This window comes from Manduca sexta, chromosome 24, assembly GCF_014839805.1.
Source record: "Manduca sexta isolate Smith_Timp_Sample1 chromosome 24, JHU_Msex_v1.0, whole genome shotgun sequence".
NCBI lineage: Eukaryota > Metazoa > Arthropoda > Insecta > Lepidoptera > Sphingidae > Manduca > Manduca sexta.
The window spans coordinates 15464150-15485506 of record NC_051138.1 but is presented as its reverse complement, the minus strand read 5'-3'; the positions used below and the strand labels follow the sequence as shown (position 1 = coordinate 15485506).

General features: G+C 36.5%; 1 protein-coding gene across 3 annotated transcripts; it reads right to left on the bottom strand.

Annotated features, from left to right (window-relative positions):
- Nucleotides 1–135: 135 nt before the first annotated feature.
- Nucleotides 136–19661, bottom strand: LOC115444693 (neutral ceramidase). 3 transcript variants are annotated; one of them, XM_030170565.2, is made up of 15 exons: nt 19530–19661; nt 16978–17201; nt 15817–15960; nt 14262–14438; nt 13834–13961; nt 13110–13308; nt 12538–12744; nt 8772–8891; nt 8238–8327; nt 6238–6351; nt 5756–5983; nt 2423–2518; nt 1689–1856; nt 1042–1154; nt 136–331 (listed from the first exon to the last, which is right to left on the bottom strand). In XM_030170565.2, the coding sequence occupies exons 2-15, from the start codon at nt 17188–17190 to the stop codon at nt 142–144; spliced, it is 2187 nt and encodes a 728-aa protein (XP_030026425.1). In that variant the 5' UTR covers nt 17191–17201; nt 19530–19661; the 3' UTR covers nt 136–141. The 3 variants fall into 3 exon arrangements, with proteins under 3 accessions (XP_030026425.1, XP_030026426.1, XP_030026429.1); XM_030170566.2 differs by having other exon boundaries at nt 19436–19574; XM_030170569.2 differs by having other exon boundaries at nt 16978–17195; nt 19530–19548.
- Nucleotides 19662–21357: the final 1696 nt, after the last annotated feature.

The following is a 21357-nucleotide window of genomic DNA, read 5'->3' as shown; positions in this document are numbered from 1 at the left end:
TTTTAGAAAAATCAGGTATGCTCTTGGATTTTGAACCTGCGGGCATTCGTCTCGGCAGGCCGTTGCACACCAACTAGGCTATCGCCACTTATAAAAAAGTTATTTAGTAATAAAAACCCAAAATAAAACACAAAGTATTAGCTAAACATTTATATCGACAACAGTAAATGCATTGCTGATCCCGCTGAATTCCCGCAAGTTCCCGAACAAGGTGCGCGCGACGCCGTGGTACACGATCCTGTACGTCGCCATGGTGGTGTCCAGGGGAACGGTCCACTCGAACGTCACTGAGCTGGTGCCCAAGAGCGTCGAGTCTCGGGTCCAGGTGAACCTGGGGATGGAAGGGGAATCTAATAATAATAACTTAACTATATTGCAACAAAAAGAACACAGAAATAATAACATTAAGAAATACATAAACAATAATTGGCATATCTAAGTTTAAGCATTACAATTATTGTCAGGGATCCTCAAACTAGGCTATGACTGAATCTTGTGATACCTATAATGAGAGTCAAAAACTTATGAGTAGCCGATAATGCAAAGAGACAAATAAAACAGTTATTCTAAAAAAATAAAAAACAAACTAAAATCTACAATTTTTTTTTTTATATAACAAAGAAGATATGATCCATGTTGCGAATATCAACTGAATATGTTATAGTTTTTTGTTACTTCCATGTATATTATAAATCATTAAAACTATTGAGGTTATTAAATGTATTCAAGCGCCCCCCAACGCTGATTTAACAAATCCGAACGAGGGGCAATTACCAGCCCTTACAAAAAAGAACAGGAAGTTGATCTCCGTTTATTTCTTGCTTCATCATTATCACCAGCTGTAGGATGTCCACTGCTGAACATGAGCCTCCCCTAAAGATTTCCAGATCGACCTTTTGTAAGCGGCCCGCTTCCAGCGATCTCCTACGACTTTTGTGAGGTCATCTGCTACTATTTCATGCCTACCCACAAATAATGGTTCGTTCACCGTCTCCCTATTTATATCACCAAGAATCATTGGTATGAGCCTGTGAATCATACCTAGTATTCCAATCGGCATCGTTTGCGAACACGGCCCATCGTCCCGCTTCTAGCCTCTCTACGACAGCGTGGTTTGATTCCTGTTTCAGGTCGTTACGAGGATTTGCTGCCACCTACATCAAACATAGATAATAATACACCAAAATGGACTATAATATACAGGGTCATTTTGACATCGCGTTACTAAATGAAACCACACACTTATATACTTGGAAATAACACTTTAAAATAAGTTATTTGAGCCTTAGATGTAAAATAAAAAAGTGTAAGTTTCGAACAAAATAAATATTAATAAAAAGTAATTTTAATTTTACGCGCCCTAATGCCACTACTACTACTCTCAGAGAATTCATTGTAGCGACAACATCATAGTTTCAGTCAGAAATACTCTCAGGCACACGCCATATTTGCATTAAACTACAAAATGACCAAAAAATCAGAAAACTAAAACCAGGATTTTTGGTGAGATGTGGTTTCATTTAATAACGCAATGTCAAAATTACCCTGTACATTTTTTGTAATTTAACGATCATTTTTATTTACCAATAATTATAAAAAAAAAGTTCACAGTGATTAAAATTTACCACTTATAATGAAAAATGTTTGATGCATTAAAAACAGCAGAATAATAACAATCGAAAACTCACAAATCTAGCTCGAACGGTCTGCCCCCTGGCCACGGTGACAGAGGGCTGTTCCAAGACGTCTCCAAACGACCTGCCCAGGGGACTGTTGTCCACCACCACGGGCAGGATCAATGACAACGTCCTGTTTCTGTTGTCCGCCGGCTCCGGGCCTGGCGGGACCTCGCCGCCCTGTGTTTAGAAGCATTTCACTAAAAGTTGTATTTGATCCTATAAATAAAATGTATCCAGAATTATTAAATAGCTGTAAGTCAGTGTTAGGTACCTACGCATCAAATAAAACAAAATACACCCCATCTATTTAGTAATGTTTATCTCTTGTTTTTTCGATTAAAGTTAACTTAAGATGTCACTTGTTACCGAAAGTTGAGAAACACTATTATCATGAAATTTATAGATGCTGAATTTTTTTTTTTTTTTTGTTTCTGCAACAAAGTTAACAATATCTGAGCATCACCTACAGATTTCAACAGGCCCCCTAGGTGTGTCTATAATTATACAATTGAACATTGTTGCCAGTGTAACTACTGGTTATAACAAGACTTAATATCCCATGTCTCAGGATGGCGAGTACAGTGGAATACCAAACAATACTTTGTAATTCAAGGTGTTAGTGTTTCTACTGTTTATGGGCGGTTGTATCGCTTACCACCACGCGAACGCTCGTCTCGTCATACAAAGCAACAAAGAAAAGTGTTAAGGAGGATTTGCAATGTCCATGTTTGGTGTCAACTCACATCTATAGCGACGTTTATAAACTCGTCGAACTTGTTGAGCAAGATGTCCAGCGTGTGCGGACCGAAGATCGTTGACGCCGCCTCATACCTTTGTATCTGAGAAGTGCGCGTTGATTGAACAAATGACCACTTCATATACCTGACTAACTTTTGTGGCTCCTCCCGCGGGAAAAAGATTTTTCGGGATAAAAAGCCTTTAGCACTCAGGGGTAATGTAACTCCTTATTATTTATGCTGGTGGTGGGATATATTTTATATCCGCCCGGATAGCGAGCACCGAACACAAGGCATCAAACCCCGCTATATTGGCCCACGTAAGTGATCAGACTGTGTATATCCGGTTCCAACAGACCGGCATAAGTATGGCGACTGTCTAGGGGTAGTCAGTCGACATTCTATAGGACCCCACTCACCTTACTATCAGGTGTAACTACACCATAACAATACAACCCAACTGGGTTACTTAGCCGAAAACGTATTAAAAATATATATGGGAGATTTTTTTTTCACAATATATTTAGTAGTTCCTGAGATTGCAGCGTACAAACAAATAATTCAGCTTCATATATTAGTATAGATAGCGCCAATTTTCTTTATTCAAATAGTCTTTCACAAGCTCTTGTATCTTTATGAATACCACCAAATAATACCACCGCTTTGGAACGTGTTATCGCTGTGAAAAAGCGACTCAAGAAATTTCCTCAGCAACCACCTCTTTGGAAATTGTTATCGTTGTTAAGGGGCGCAAGAAACTTCTTCAGCAAAATATAGGGTCTCCAGCAGTGTCGAATGGTCCATATAACCCGACTCCTGCCGGCTTCCCTTTCATAATTTATGTAAAATCCAATTATCATTAGAACGGTTTGTAGACCGCATTCAAACATATTTGTAACTATATGTTGTATCGGGTTTCCTTTTGGAAAATTTCACCTTTTGCCACTAGTTGCCAGAAGTACTAGTTTACGATGAATTTCTAGCTGTGGTTGATCTCTTTTTATGGAGATTGTGTTTTAGCAATGTTTTGGATTTTATATTTTATTTCGAAAGCAAAAATAAGGACAATATTCATTAATTATTGTAATGTACCAAGTATTGGTTACAAGAAATGACGTTTCGTTTTATAACGGAACATATCATTGCAATATGGTGCCCTAAATTTATAACCTTACGTATAATCAATCCAATATGCTATACTGAACTAGCTATTTTGAAGGGATAACATCCATTGCAATGGATTATGTTAAACTGATTATGTTTGGAACTAAAATAATTTTAAAATACAAGTAATTTCATTTCCAATCAACTAAGTAAACAAGCACGGCACTAAATTGGCAAAATATATTTTATTATCTTACTTTTCGAATTGCAATTTCTACAAGTAAGTAATTAATCTAAAGCATTTAACAAAGCCGTGGTTTAATAATTAAAAAGTTTATTTAAGTCCGTTCTTTATCACAAAACATAATTAGAATAATTTAAAAGACGCATTTCAAACACATTGCAGTTGCGACTTCTATATTTTACACTGGCTTGGCTGGCACGCGTCAATAAGTTTTTTCCAGGATAATAAGTAGCCTAAAGCCCTCGGGAGTAATGTAGCTATTTGTGAAAAATAACGATTTAGTAATTCTTGAGATTAGCGCGTTCAAACTCTTCTGCTATATATTAGTATAGACAATATCAAAGAACGCGTTGAGAGTGCGTTGGGTATCTAACGCGATTTCAGCTTTATGAAAAAGTTGTGTGAATGATGCCTAATATGTATTTGATAGTACAAACGAATTTTATAATTTAATAATTTGTATTAGTTAAGTATTTATAACAAAATAATTTCATACATATTTAAAAAATATAGGTGATGCTGTATTTCAGAAAAATTATTTTTTGGTAAGAATTAATTAAAAAAAATACGTACCAAAAAGCAGACTCAACACGAACCGCGTTATAAAAGTAATTAACAGTAAAATTCACAATATGATACATTTTCTAATTAAAAACAAAGCGCGCCAACTGTAGTACTACACACGGCTTTGAATAGCCTTTGTGCAGTTTATTGAAACAGGATGACAATGAATCCCCATAAATACAGAGATAATTGGCACACCCATCTCAGTCAGGATTTCTTTTTTAATTTAAAGTTAAATGTCTCGCCGATGTCCATTTTATAAGTGAAAACCAGTGATCCCTTCTCTCAATGTTATTCGATGACGTAGCCTCAATTACAAAGAAGATTCTTTAAACTGCATGAAATGGTGGATAGATGTCGTTGGTAAAAAAATGTTTTCGCGGCTACGTACAAGAAATGCCTTTTCCGATATAGAAGACCCACTGTGTACTCGTAGAAAATAGTTTGCATTATGCATTACTACCGCGTTGAGGTCTCGGGTTCGTCTCCTGGTCGAGTAGTGATGTGTTTTTCTAACCAGTATCAGTGCCCCCTAATATAATATGTATGGGATGTAATAATAAATAAATAATAATATCAGCCCTGTATATACTGTCCCACTGCTGCACGTGCCTCCTCTACTACTGAGAGGGAATAGGCCTTAGTCCACCACACTGTACTATGGCGAATTGATAGACTTCACACACCCTTAAAACTATAAAAAAACTTCTCAGGTATACAGGTTTCCTCACGTTTTTTTTCTTCACCGTTAGAGCAAGCGATTATTCACACAGAGTATACATATAAAATCCCAAGGGTACAGACCCATGACTTTTCTAAAAAAGTCATGGGTCTGTACCCTTGGGATTTTAACCTGTGGATATTCGTCTCGGCAGTCCGTTTACACCCAACTAGGCTATCGCCACTAAGAATAACATACTTTATTTTATTCCTATATAATCTTATAAGTTTTCCGGTATAGGTTATCTAGAATTCCTTCAACGTTTAGTCCGCCTTGATATATTTTTGTATAAAATTGTAGATAAAATAGCTGTTAATATACGGGTGTATTTATTACACTTTTATCTATCGGGCAAACAGAAGGTATAATGCTATATGTACATTCATTATAACTAGTGGTCCACTGGACTAAATTCGACCGTTGAAATTAATATATGCACTCCTGTCTAGTTTTCTAGGAATTTTGAGGGTATGTGAGGTCTATCAATCTATACTAGGCCAACGTGATGGACTAAGGTCTAATCCCTTGCAGTAGTACAGGCGGCCTGTGCCCAGCAGTAGGACAGTATAATACAAGGCTAATATTATTATTAACCTACTGTTATATATGAAATTTAATCATGACAAATGTCAAACTCCTCCGAACGCGCCATAAGCTTAAAACTTGGTACAACGTTTCTGTTTACGTATTAATATAAATTAAATACCTGATACTCTTCAAAAGTGGCGACATAATGCATGTACTCGTTGGTGAGCCCTGACACCAGTACCCTGGGCGGCAGACCGCAGCGCTCCATGGCGCTCGCCACCACGCGCTGCATGCGACGTCCCGCCATCGTGGTGGGCTCCCCTGCCACACCCAATATCGCCACACCGCCCAACAACGCCACGGACACGGAGATGATGCGAGGGTGCCAGGGGATGGGGAAGTTTGCCTGGGGAATATCAATTTAATAGCAGAAACACTGGTTTAAAATGAATTAAGATACGTAACAATCTGTCTAGTTAAAATATATGAGTTAGCTTCACAAATTAATTACAAATCACGATTTACCAAACTTAGAAATTTCATTCTTTGTATAATAAGTTAGTAGTGGCTTTCTTGTTCTTAAATTCGTATGTCACCTTCTAGCTCGCAAATAAACATTATGGATATAATGCCTATACTTAAGTTTTTGTATGTAATTACCCTGCCAGTAGCGAGTAGTATGGGTTTGGGCGCGTGACACTCGATATCCTCGTCAGTAGGGGGCGCCACCACTCCGCCCACCAGGTCGAACAGCGGATTACCTTCTAATGTACCCTGGACAACAATACATAATCACTATTTTCTTTTTTATACTGTAATTTGTTTGAATTTGTTTTGTTTTTACTTGTAATTGTGTCTTTGTGAACTTTGTGCTTCACACCAAATGAGTGTCCGTACGTCACCTTGGTCCCTCATTGAAAATTAGCGCTACAGTATCAGTCACGCTGGTACTGCAGCAAGAAGATGAATGGGGGTTCCCATTGTTGGCACAATGTGTATAATTGTGTATTTTTCTTTAATTAAGTATATGTTTTGTTTGTCTCTGCTTATATTGTAGATGTTATACTGTTATTGTCCCAATAATAAATCTTGTTTTCTTTCTTTCTAAATAAGCCAAGTGTTCTGTAGGCTTGAGTGTCTCAGAAATCAAGAAAGTTCGTAAGAGGTGAATTTTTAAAATTCCCCTGTGCACTTCTACGTTGCATAAGGTGTTTACAGTATTTGCTTACGTGCAATGTTACAAATAAAAAACATCTTACGTGTTTATTGATATCGCCCTGGAAAATAAATCACAAAACACTACTTCAATAACATAAAAACTCGTGTCTAGATTGTATTATAATAAAAAGACGTCCAAATTGTACTATAATTTTTAGGTATAAAAACCACATAGTGCTAGAGTGTAATAATTTGATAGATTGTAATGAAAATGAAACCAAAATGCGCTAAACAATATTTGTTAATATTTAATTCGATTTTATTTATATTGGAACTGAATGTTCTTAGGAAAATTTTAGACTTAACTTTTTTATGGGTCACCTACTTTTACATTCAAATATGTCCCCATGAAAATCTTTTCGCTTAATAAAATTTTATCTCATTCCAAGGAGATTGCTTGGACTAATGCTAGATTGATCTTGCAATACTGAGCCTCTATGATGATGTCTTTTACATGAATGTTAGACCTTGAAACAAAACTATTTACGGATTTTATGGTCTCTTATTCACTACATCACTACATAGTATAAAACAAAGTCGCTTTCTCTGTCCCTATGTCCCTTTGTATGCTTAAATCTTTAAAACTACGCAACGGATTTTGATGCGGTTTTTTAATAGATAGAGTGATTCAAGTAAGGTTTATATGTATAATAACATCCATTAAATAGTGGAGAAATACTGTAATTTTGTTATGTTATACCCGTGCGAAGCCGGGGCGGGTCGCTAGTATATTATAATTTTCTCTCGACATTTCGAAGACTGCAGCCTTCGTGGTCACGGGGGGGACTGAGGCGTTGGTCATCCGCAAAGTCAAAGTTACAATATCTACCTACATCTCACAATCATACATTGTTTTTAAATATTTTTTGTTGACGATCCGATCTACGAAGGCTGCAAAGTCTTTGAAACGTTGGGATAAAATCTATCTATAATGATTTCTTATGTTTACGCGAATGTTAGACATTGAAATAAAAACTATTTAAACGGATTTTATCGCGGTTTTTTATATTATTATTTTCTCCCGACGTTTCGAAGACTTTGCAGCCTTCATGGTCACGGGGGGGACTGAGGTGTTGTTCATCCGCAAAGTCAAAGTTACAATATCTACCTACATTTTTCAAATATACAACTTTTTAAATTTTTTATCTGTTGACGGTCCGATCTACGCAGAATGAGCTCACAGTGTCTTGAGGTCTGGCAGCCGGTCTTTTGGGATCCGATTTACTTAAATGTAGAACAGGATCCCAGGCTTGTGCAAGCTTCCAACCATCTTCCCTATTGAAATTTGGGTGTTTTTTTAATTTCAATAGCCTCGCGAATCATCCTAGGCAGGAATCGGTGTTCTTTGTCTGTCAGGTCAACTAGTGATCATATAAAAAAACCATAAAATAGTTTTATTTCAATGATCCTCTATGAGTTATTTATGCTGATGTATTAGATACCTGTGTAATATTCAACGTGTTTGCACCATCGATAGTGCCGGACGCGAAGCTGTATCCCATCGCAGCGAAACAACCGTTCACTGGCTTTTCCTGGAACACGTTAACAAATATTATTGTCTGTTAATAACTGATCTTCTGTCTCACTCACACTCCCCTTTTATCCCCAAAGTGGTAGGCAGAGGCGTTATTGGCAGCCACTTCGCTGTGTGTTCCGTCCCATGATGTGATAGGGGACTAACCTATCACCATAACGGGAAGATATTCCAGACTCCGGGCTGATAGTGATAAAAAGCCAATATCACTTTGCTCTACCCGAAATCGAACCGAGACCTCAATATTGCAGTCTTACCTTAATACAACTACTTCACCGAAGCAGTGGCTTCTTCTAGATATAACAGACAAATTTACTTTAGACCACTCTAATTATTAGTTTCAAGGTATCACCCAAAACTACCCAGTACCATGACACCGATCATAAATGTAAATAATTTGTATAGCTCATCGAGACTAGATCCTCCAATATAATCTACTTACAGCATCAAATGTGTTTGCTACAGGATCGTATTTATAAGCGGTCGCTGCAGGCATGTCCACAAACTGATGGACCACTGCCAACTCCCCACGCAGCTCCTCGCCATGGTAGTGCAAAGCATCCTGGAATAAATATTAGCGTCAGTACTACGAAACTACTAATGCGGCTTTTAGATTGCATCCGCCTGCATCTAAGATGTTTTTATTACATAGATACGTTGTCCGAGCTCAATACTGGCAAGACGAAAGCAAGGTAATTGCCTGACATTCACTTAGTCAACCTCCAACCACTGTCGCGGCTAGTCGGCTTACTAACTTTTTGTATTTTTATAAATAAAATACCTTCCTGTGTTTTAGACGATGTACAAATTATACTCCAACTTTGAATGAAAAAAACCTTTCATTTCATACGTTAGTAATAAGTATACACTATTTAACTTATTTTTAGCTAATAAATGCATTTTATTCGACTGTCATGGCGACGGGGCGGTCGACGCCCGGGCCCAGTCGGGCCGTATCAATGCGAGCTGCTAGGGATGTGACTATAGTAAATAGTGCGCTGTTTTTATGTGCAATTTTGTTAGACTATGACGCGTCTATTTGTAAAGCGTCATTGGCCTGTATAGCGAATACCGTACACAAATATAAAAACTGCCATTATGACCCACAAGATGTAAAACCCGCCATAGTGCTCCATAGTGGCCCTCGGTGCGTATCGCGTTGCGGGATCAGACTGAATATACGTTTCTAACAGGCCGGCATAAATGTACTGTTAGGCGACGGGTACGTCAACACTCTATCTGAATCCCACTCCACTCATCTATTTTTTCTTTTGGTGGAGAAATTGAATTCTCCTAAAATTATCCCTCTATAGTTAGGAAAAAGAGTTATGAAATTCTTATAATAGAATGGTGAATTGTAATTAAAAAATACTAGCTGAGCCTGCGGGTTTGTCTGTAGGGTTATGGGTTAGCTTATGCCAACTCACTTATGAACATTATGTTACCTCTCTAAATATTCCATATTTCTCAGACATACGATTTATATTCCAACGATTGATTTTTACGTGATACAGTTACTAATGAACTAAGAAACAACGAAACCACAAACGCGAATTACACAGGCGCGAGAAATATAATGATAAAGTGCCCGAAGTATATAAGTCCTTGAGAGTATACTATAAGGTGCAAAAAGTTTATAAGACGCTTGAATAATCCTACTAATATTTTAAATGCGAAAGTTTGTGACGCTGGATGTATGTTTGTTCCTCTTTCACGAAAAAACTACTGAACGGATTTGGATGAAACTTTACAGTAATATTGATTATACATCAGAATAACGCATAGGCTACAATTTATAATGATTTTTTATAATTCGCTCATAATATAGCAATACATATCAAATAAGTTGAAAAAAATGCTGCCTGAAAACTCCTTCACGCGGGCAAAGCCGCGAGCAAAAGCTAGAAATATATAAGGAGATTGTAATGTATAAGACGCATGAAGTATATGGGACGTGATGCATTGACTTTACGTTATTTAAATCCACATAATGTTGTTGCAAATAACATTTTCTCGAACAGTAGCTGTAGAATAAAAAAATATATTTTAAACAAACTAAAAACGAGAAGAAGTAATTTAAATTTGACACCCTTTAATACAACTACTCTTATTAGAATAAGAATTTGTCAACAGCACAGTTTCAGTTAGAAATACACACGGACACGCCATATTCTCACTAAAGTATTATACAAAATTACTATAAAAATCAGAAAAGTGAAATCGTTATTTTTGGTAATGTCAGCAGAGATGTAGAGAGCGGTGACAGGCTGATTAATTCATTGATTGATGTGAAAAAGAACCTGTATAAAGTGCGTGAAGGATACTTATAAGGCGTGTAAAGTGCACGGCGTATGAGTAGGGCTGCCATCCGTCCGAAATCCACCGAATTTGTCCTAATTTGAAGGACGTCCGGGGGCCGTGAGGCAGGGGTTTTAAAAAGTGACAACTTTTGTTGTTAGGGGAAATCCATTTTTTTTAAATAAGCGATAAATTGAAATAAATCTACATAAAAGAGTAATAACAAGCTGTATAAATGAATTAAAATATTATAACGATGTTTTTATTTTTGTTGCAAAAAATATGTTTTCAGAGGTTTCCGGGGAAAAAACCGTATTTCGCCCAAATATCTGGGATTTTTTGGCGTGTTCCTGCGTCAGCAATTAAGGTGATGGCAGCCCTACGTATGAGGTATGTAAGGTGCTCGAAGTATAAGTACAGGGTCATTTTGACATCGCATTACTAAAAACCACATACTTATCCACTTGGAAATAACTGTTTAAAATAAGTTACTTGAGCCGTAGATGTAAAGTGTAAGTTTCGAACAAAATAAATATCAATAAAAAGTAATTTCAATTTGACGCACCCTAAAGCCACTACTACTATTCTAAGAGAATTCGTCGCAGCGGCAACATTATACTTTCAGTCAGAAATACACTCACACACACGCCATATTCGCATTAAACTACAAAATGATCAAAAAATAAGAAAACTAAAACCGGTATGTATTTTTGGTAATAGATATTCTTTATTAATGGATGATTTTTGGCACAATGTCAGCAAAGGTGAAGACGATTATGTGGTTCCATTTAGTAACGCAATGTCAAGATGACCCTGAATATGGCATTTAAATTATATAAGGCACCGCATGCCTTATAATCGCTTTAAGAAAAACAATAAACGAATATCTTAAAACATTATATCACTGATAACGATTAACGTTATCACATAATCGGCATAATTACGTTATATAATGCGTAGATAACCAAAGTACATATTGATTTCGAATATCTTGTCCCTTGTATCGAGCAAAGTTTAAGCGCTTGTAGAATTAGCGATAGTAAATACTTCACAGTAATCCTAGATTAGTCTCGTGCCCCCCAGGATTATAATATTTAGTTTGTTTCTTACATTTAAAAAAACATTTTTTATTGAAAATAATAGCTTATTTTGTAAAAAAAATTTATTCAAAATGATGCTTCGTAATCTACGAACAATACGCAAAATAAATTTTAAAAATTGTGTTTGAAATACAGTGATAGGTGTTTCAGTGTCGAACAACGAGTAAAGGATGCATGAACTAAGCCGAGATGTCACTGCCGTTAAATTGCATGTTCAATTGACACTTTGACGCTCATTCCTACTCTTATATATTGAAATATCAATTATTGCTACCTCTTTTCGTACCAATTTAGATTTTGTTTACTTACTTAAATAGTATATTGTATACACTACAGCTTTTCTATCGTATTATTTTATTTTGCGCACACCTAATCTACAAAATAAAGCGCAGAACCAAAAGTCGTAAGTTGTTCAGTCAATATCTGCAATCTGACACAATTTTTAATTGCTTTGTAATTTTTTTATTGAATCCCGCTCTCGAAAGTAAACAATTAACGGATGTATATATTTGGCTCTATTTTCAAGATCGCGTCTTTATATATACTATACATAAATATTTAGGTGCGCTTGGACACGATTTCGGTCCCAATTGGAATATGCATCTGCATGCAGGGCCAGTTTTAAATACAGTAGGAGTAGTCAAAGTAACAGTCGGAATATAACTCACATAGTGTCATTATTATAGAAATAAGACCCTAACAGGTTCGGCGAATGCGGTTCCAAATGTAGGTCAGCAGAAGTGGAATCACGTATGGACTTGACTCCTAATTCTCTCTCTTTTGAAGTACTACATCAGTAAAAGCACTCACCATAGCCCCTTCAAACACAGCATGGCCGATGATCCTGGTGCTGTCGAACATGTCGACTCCTGGTCCTTGAGAGAAGCATCGCTCCTGCGCGCGACAGAGGAGGAACTGGTTGTCGCACTCGGCGCCGCTGAACTCACAGCGGGCGCCGCGAGTGTTGGGGGACACGTCGCCCAGGTTCGAGGAGAAGAAACCAGTGACGATGGTGGGCTAAAAGAGAGGATTGGTAAATTAATATACGGTAATAACTTCTTAGATCCAATAGAGTTGTGAGATATATCAGGCAAAAGTTTTAGAGAAGACGAGGATCAAAATTAAAATTGGTTGATCGCAAACGTGTCCTAACAGCAATTACAACAATTTACATTTTGCAATTGACTAAAATCGAAATTTTATAATTCACATAGATGCCACCCATGTTTTAACACAATTGTTTAGTAATAATTTCGCAAGATTTGGAAGTGGTTGGCAGACGTATCTGTGCCCATTATTATTATATCGCCACTAAAATCAGTCATTTAACGGAAAACAAAACACAATCTTCAAAACTTACATTTTAACAGAGAAAAACTTACCCTTCCAGGCAATGCTCCAGGGTTAAGCTCAGCCTCCATCCGCAGCGCGGAATATCCGAGGTTGTCGGAGGAGATCAGCAAGTTAGTCATGTTCATGCTGGTGGTGTGCACTGCGAACCAGTTCATCACGCCGGCCAGCGACCCATCCGGTCGGTTTATACGGATCTGGCTCAGCAAGTCGTCCACGTTCCGCAAGTATCTGAGGTATATAATTAGTTTTATTGGTAGGTCTTTCGTGCGAGGGTCTGAGAAGCTACCACCGCAACGTCTATTTCTAACACAAAGCAGCATATCATGGATACTAGTGTTCCGGTTTGACGTATATTGGAACTAGCGTAATCACTGGGCATTATGAGTGTTAACATAATACATTTTCGAATGTAGTGGAGTCCCATGCAGTGCGTTGTCATTCGTACTGTATGGTGTTTCTACTGTTAAGGGCGTTTTTTTCACTTACCATCAAGCGAACGGTATGATCGCCTAATACACCAGCTGTCATCAAAAATAGGATTTTTGATTCCAGTAACCAGATGGAATCCATGGTTTACTTAAGACTGACTACAATCACCAAAAAAATCATCAAATAAATAATATACTAATAGCTTATTTTAATTTACACCAAAAAGCACCTTACACCAATACTACGAAAGTGCAAAACAACAAACACATTATCCCATAATAAGGATTGACCCAACAAACCAGCTCTTATGGAGCTGTGACTCACTTCTCTTTCTCTTCCTGGGGATTGCTTTCGTAGGAGAAGGGGGATCTGTTCATATGTGCGTTGTGGACCTTGCTCTGGCTGAAGTAAAGCCGCGCTGGTCCTATGTTCGCGTGGGCACGCCTTATACTCTAAAATTCACCATATTCGGATTACTCAATTAAATTATAGAAAAAAGTGTCTTGGAAACTATGTTTTGGGAAATTGTTAAAGCTCTTAACCGTTTGTGAAACTCGTTTGGAATAAAAACACGAGCCGATACCCTCCTAAAACCTCACACTCACCACCGCATATTCTGTAAGCAAGGATATGACACCAAGCAATGAAACTCGGCAAGTCTTTGTGAGAGAAGTTAAATACATAAGTTAGGAAGATAAAGATCGATTATTTATTGTAATTCAAAAAGATTAATAAATTCAGTATTTACTCACTCTAGTGATGCCATCGACGTACGCGTCAAAAGTCTCTCTAGAGAAGCCGAGGATGCTGATGTCCAGCAGAAAGTCGACCAGATGTCCTCCCGGGGCGCTGTGCGTGTGTGTGCCCGTGATGATCACGTTGCGAAGGGTATAAATGTCGCCGTACAAGACTTGTAGGTTGCGAACTACCTAAATAGAAAATTATTGAGAATTTGGGTATATAAGAGAAGGGGTAACCGGATATCGCTACGTTAAAATATGACGCTGGAACAGAAGATGCTAAACTCAAATTATGTTTACCTGACCTCGAATAAGTCTCCGGACAAAGGCCATTTATTTTAAGGTAAAAATATTATTATGGAAAATTTGGGTACGAAAGGAAAGTATTTGGATTTAAGGGTTGTTGTTTCTTTTGTTTTTATAATTCCGACATTGTCCTATACTCCTATCTCAATAACTCATTCTAGCGATATAACTATCACTACACTCGTGTCCTAACGATAAGCCTATCAATAAAAATGCCATTAGCATACATATTATTTTTATTTCCTAATTACGTTAACGACTAAAGAAAGACTTTTTGTCTTATGCCTCTGCATAGAAGACGATTCTTCATTCACTTGTAAATAATCACGTAGCCGAACAAAGTTGCACTTATGATACGTCAAAACAATTTATAAGATTTTTTTTTCCCGTGTTTATGAGTTGTGTGAGATTGTTTCAATGTACTTAACACTTATTATTCACAATGGGTGCGGTTGGGGCGAGCAGGGTCCGCTATTGGATACTTTGCCTGCTCGCCCCACTATAAGAATAATTATTATTTCTAAAACATTTAAGATTACTTATAAAACTACGGACATTTAAAATAGGAGTAAAATTAATAAAGAATACAAGGCATAAGGTAAAACAGAGTAGCCAGCTCGGATTGGCAGGTGGGGGAAATATAAGGCTAACGCATCGCGATCATCACCAGTGAGGACATGAAAAAAATACCTGCCTAGTGCCGGTTTTAGGATTTTTAGCACGCCATGCAATTTCAAAGTCTACGTTTTGTGCCAATGTCTGCTCTTGTTACCAGGTCATATTTACGGCCTGATACCTTAAAGATACAAGATCTCTTAAAACTTTAAACTGCAAAGCTTTTTATGACATAGAGCTGCACACATAGATCCTTACACAAAAGGTGTTAAATATCAAAATGGCCAATTTAAATTAAACTGATTGTACTAATTTTAAAATAGTCTATGGCACTTACACTCTGTAACTTACTGTTACATATGTGTTATAATTTTACACACACATCCTTTTATCCTCGAAGGTGTAGGCAGGGACGCAACTGTTGCCACCACTTTCCGCCTTATGTATTCCGTCCCATGGTGTGGTAGGGAGCGAGCTTATCGCCATATCGGGCACATATGCTGACTCCGGGCTGGTACTGAGTAAAAAACCCAATATCACTCGCTCGACCCTGGGATCGAACCCGAGACCTCAGCACTGCAGTCGTACCGTAATACAACAACGCCACGTGGACACATATTGATATAATTTTTGTTGAAGTACTGACCTCCCGCCTAACAGCAATACCAACAGCCTGGACTTCTGCAGTGACCAGTACGAGCCTGGTATTCCCCTTCACAAAGATGAAGGTCCTCGCGAACTGCCTCAAATGTAAACCTTGGCCCGACTGTCCCAGGTCGGCGTACCCCATCTGCAAGAAGAATATTCCATGAGTGGTAGGTTTCTCGTATGTGAGAGTCCACCTGGGTAGGCATCACCGCAAGGTATTTCTGCCGCCCAGCAGCAGTGTGTAGTCACTGTTATGTTCCGGTTTGAAAGAAATTGTAGCCAGTATAAGTAATTATAATAAGACTTAAGATCTCATGTCTCAGGATGGCGTGCGCAGTGGAATACCAAACAATATTTTGTAATTCAATAGATGGTGTTTCTACTGTTTATGTGGCGTCGTATCGCTTATCAGGCGAACGGCAAACTCGTCTCATCATTTACAGCAATAAAAAAATTGCTATGTAACAACAACATACTATATGCAATTTAATGTAACATAAATGTATAATTATCTTATCTACGGAACCGAAAATATAAATGCGTATTTAACTGTCACCATGGAGTTAAAAATTTAAAACAGCATTTTCATGACAATAAATATTATTTATCCTTCAGCTTAATATACAATCTATATAAGGCAACGTAAGGAAAAAATACAATATGATATATGCACTTTCAATGCTACATTGATAAGTTTGGATTTACATTCAGTGCGTTAACGTATTAAATACCTAACCAACAACTATGACTCACTTATTACCCCAAACCCTACTAAAACGCAATTAGATATAATCCTTATGTTACGACTCGTATGTATTATTTTAGATTCTAGACCTACATTGCTACAGTATTGCACCCTTAGAACTTGGTGACCTAACTCAAAAAAGTCGATTCGTGGGACACGAATAAAAAAGATTTAAATGCAGTGAATTGGGCTGTCGTCGAAAGTGAAAATCTGTGTCTATTTTACAATTTTGTCTTTTTCTCTACATAAGATTATAGAGCTTTAGAAGGTAGTTTTTAACAAAATCAGAAAATATATTAATTCTGAGTTAGGTCACTTTAGTTCAAGGTGCAATAAAGACATTTAAAAATATATCACCGTGCGAGATCGAACCCGCGACCACTACCCACACGAAGCCAACAAAAATATACTCACAAAATTAATTTCCACACAAGGTCCCGTCATATCGGCAATCCCAACTCCAACTTGGTACAAGATATCATTCTCTGGCGCTGCAGTCGTTGTCGGTGGGGGCTCCTGGGTCTTATTATTATCCATCACTATCAGCGCTATGGTAACGCTCATACCACCCACCACTCCAAGGATCACCACCGCGATGATCGCCTTCCCAGTTAAAGAGACTACCATAGTGCCTGCAACTGGGTATTTTGTTAAGGCTTTCTTCTTGTACAAGGAAGATGGCATTTTAGTTGCATGGTAATAGGGTTTTGAAATATCGGACTCAGGTGGGATTTCAAGCCAGATTTTCTTAATGTCTATTTGCGGCTAAATGTTAGAAACATATAAATTTAAACCACCGCCGCAGATTTAAAATGTTCTATAGCACACTCACAAAGTCAAGCTAAACTATACTTTTTCACAATTTACGAAGCGCATTTTAATCTTCCTACGTAAATATAAACCCGTATTTGCATAAATACACGCACTGTCTAAAACTTAGATATTTTTTTTTTTTATTTCGCCTATTACTCTATTTATTAGTAGATAATACATGCAATAGTTCTTTTTTCCTTTATTGTAAGAACTAAGTTCCTAGCAGGAAACTACAATTTAGTCTATTAGACTAATAAGCAATGGAATTGTAGTGTTTAAAAACATAAAATAAACTTAACGTTAACTTTCTAATCCAACTCCATTTTTTTGTGATTAGCTGTAAAAGTTGAGTGTAGATACCTACTTATTATTTCGTTAAGACATATTATTATATATTTAACGTTCGAATTTCAAAAGTCTTTGCGCGAGAAAATTAAACACTACTGGCTGATGACGGAAATAAAAAAGTATAATATAAACAATAATAAGGATTTAATTAAAATAGTTACCAAAAATGGACATCTACGACTCTTTGATATTTTTAATCAGTCGATTAAAGTATTCATGTAGTGAAAGAACGATAGCGGCAATAAATATTGGTACTCAATATCTTAACGTAGGTATTTTTCCGACATTAAGCATAATAATTAAATATTACACCTTATCAACATAAATAGGTTATCAATACATCGAATTAGTACAAAAAAACAATAAAAGGAATTCCATTTTTCGTGAACTAAACAAATAACAGCCCGTTATTACATTGAATAACCGAAAATTATACGCTAGAGTGACGTCACTGTCATGAGAATGCGTGTATGAGAGAGAGATATCTGCCTAATTTGGCTGTACTGATTTCGATGCATATTTCAATATTATATCAACGAAAACTCTATTGAAATTGTAAGTTATATAATTACGGAATTTAGCAATGTTACTGACGACTCTAGAAAGAACCGCTGGCACAGTTAGTAAGTAATACAAGTATATTGAAATATAACTATTTTTCGGATTTTATCACGGTTTTTAGGGCTCCGTACTTCGAAAGGAAAAAACGGAACCCTTATTGGATCACTTTCTAGTGCGTTCGTCCGTCTGTCAAGACTCTTTTTCTCAGGAACGCGTGGAGATATTAGGCTGAAATTTATACCAAATACTCAGGTCTACTGTCCCTTGGAGCTGTGAAAATATCAAACTTCTAAACCAACACAATCAAAAGATACAGCCGTTTATTTATATTATACTATTCTCCCGACATTTCTAAGACAGATGCAGCCTACGACGAGGGCTTGCCCCACCACAAGACCATGAAGTATAGAAATAAAATTCGAAATAGTTTTATTTCAATATCTAACTCTCTCGTAAGTAAACATAAGAATTCTTAACACAAATATATTTACTAAAGTTAGCTCACATGTAGTTGGCCTGCGTCGTTGCCTAACCTCCCACGCTGGACACTCACTCGCAACTAAGATACGCGTGTGAGGACTCAATAATTGGTATTCTCAAATTGAGGGCATCTATGACCTTTTTTGTGGAAACCGAATTTGTAGTAAGAAATTTTAATACCTACTCATAAAACTTATAGGACTTAATCCCATAAATATAAAAGAATTTTGGTTTGCTAAAGTTTTAAACCGTTTAGGGATCGATTAGGTTAGAGGTCTGAATTGTACTTCTGAGTCCCTGGTCTCTGTTCAAGCCTACCAAATATCGTAATGTTTAATTCAATCATAAATTAATGCTAATTTAAAAACCTTGTAGACAACATATACAAACATAGTTTATTAATTATTTCATATACCATCAACGGTTTATTTCAAATTAAAATTTATTTGTTTGTATTAATCCAAGGAGATTACAATTCATCTTTTATCTCTTGATTGATAAATTTAGGTAGATATACAACTTTTAAGTTATAATTTTCATACAACTTTGTAATAAACTTTTCTTAAAATTCAATGAGCGCCCAACGCGCCTTCAAAAAATATTTCCTTCTCATCCTAATATTTTCTTGGCACCACGGCATAGCTGTCATACTCTTATCACGGCCACTTACCACCAGACGTCCTAATCGTTCTGCCTTCCAAAAAAGCGCTTTACTCACATATGCAAAAATCAAAGATGTGAAGAATATAAAGAGTTTGACGGACCTTATTATTTTGCAGGAATAGGACCGTATCGCGCACCGCGCACAGACAAATAAAAATATATTTTGATTAACATTAATCCATCACATTCTGATAAACAATAATCACTTTATCAACTCTAATTATCGACGTATGTGGTTATGCGTATAAGAAATATTTTTTTTAATAATATAATCAGAACACCTAAAACGAATAGAAAATTGGGATCTATCGTTATATCTCTAACTCTATGGTTTCAATATTTTAGCGGCGTTTTTATTACACATCTGGGGCGGAAGCTATGAAACTCCTCGTCCTAATTTTGATTCCCAGGTTGAACAACAAATTTTTGTTTTGTCTGTTTATATCTGAAAAAACTTAGTTACAAATATGATATTAATATATTTTACTGTGCTTTATTTTAACAATTATTCTATACGTATTGACAAATAATAATAAAAAAAGACTTTTTGTTAAAACAGCAATAAATTGGTTAAATAATGGGGCAACAATTCATATTTCAAATATTACAATGTGCAAGAATACGCGCGTAGTGAGCTAATCGTTTTGTCTCTTTTTCTCTTTTTCGCGCGCATTTTAGATCGCCACTACGTCACGAATATATAATTGCGTCTCTTTTTCGTTCTAGCCCTTGCATCGACTTTCAAAGGCTTATAGCTTGTTAATTTTTAACAGGATTTTGATCGTTCTGTCAAGATAACATTTTAAATAATGAATATTATTGATAAACTTAATAAAAATATGAGTAAAATTATTGTGAATATTTATGAATATGTTTCGATGGTTGTACGAAGAAAAACACTAAATCTGGTGAACAGTTTAATATGAAAGAGACATCATTTGGTAGGCCATGTCCTAATATTACCTCATCTAATTTATATCAAGGTCTTTCATTCGAAATGGACTGACTGGACTTCGTTCTTTCATTCGACCTTTCATTCTTGAGAATTTTAATTCATATAAACCACCCTGTAAATAAGATATGCAAATAATGTAAATAATTACTGCAGGTACTTAATTTCTCAGATAAGCTTGTAATGTCAGAAAGGTGTTTGCTCTGAAATTATTTCTTGTAGAACATGTTGTAATAAACCGATAACATGAGTTCGATTTCTTTATCAGACAATGTTTTTATTGAGTTTAAAGAATTATAAAGTTATGCTCACCTAGTAGTGGTGAAGCTATACAAAGTCCTACAGGCTTCCCTTTTAGGTTTAGTTACGTTTGCCTTAATTTTTGTTTTCTGTTAAATTGGCCGCCATAATGTTAATTAAAGCAATGATTCTTTTGGCTTGGGATACCTTTTTAAAATTTCAGTCTTCGCTGCTGTCACCTAGTATTGTATAATATATGTCGCCGCAGCACTGGTGAATTTCTGGAGATTTCTTTCCAACATTAAAAAAATTACGAGTAATTTGAAATAAGAATTGGAACCGTCACACATCGCAACCAAACTCTGGAAAGGAGGTTCCTGACATAAATATATACCTTTTAAATGTTTCCTGTAAACTCGTTGGCATGAACATAAAAAATCCAAGAGCTCTTACAAAGTAACACTAACTCTGGATTTTTTCATCCGTGGTTAAGTAGTGTTACAATACTGAACGATCGCGTAGTGTTTTCGCCTCGCTGTGAATTCACTTGGTATTCGCCAGCGATGCAAATAAAATATCCATCTTTTGTGTGTAAACTGCGGGCAGTTTATATATAGGCCAGTATGCAGGCAGAGGTGATTTACCATTTAAGACCCAACATAGCCAACCAAAAACTTAATAGTGCGAGCGAGACGACATATACTAGGAAGAAAGAATGACTGTAATTATTGGCAAAA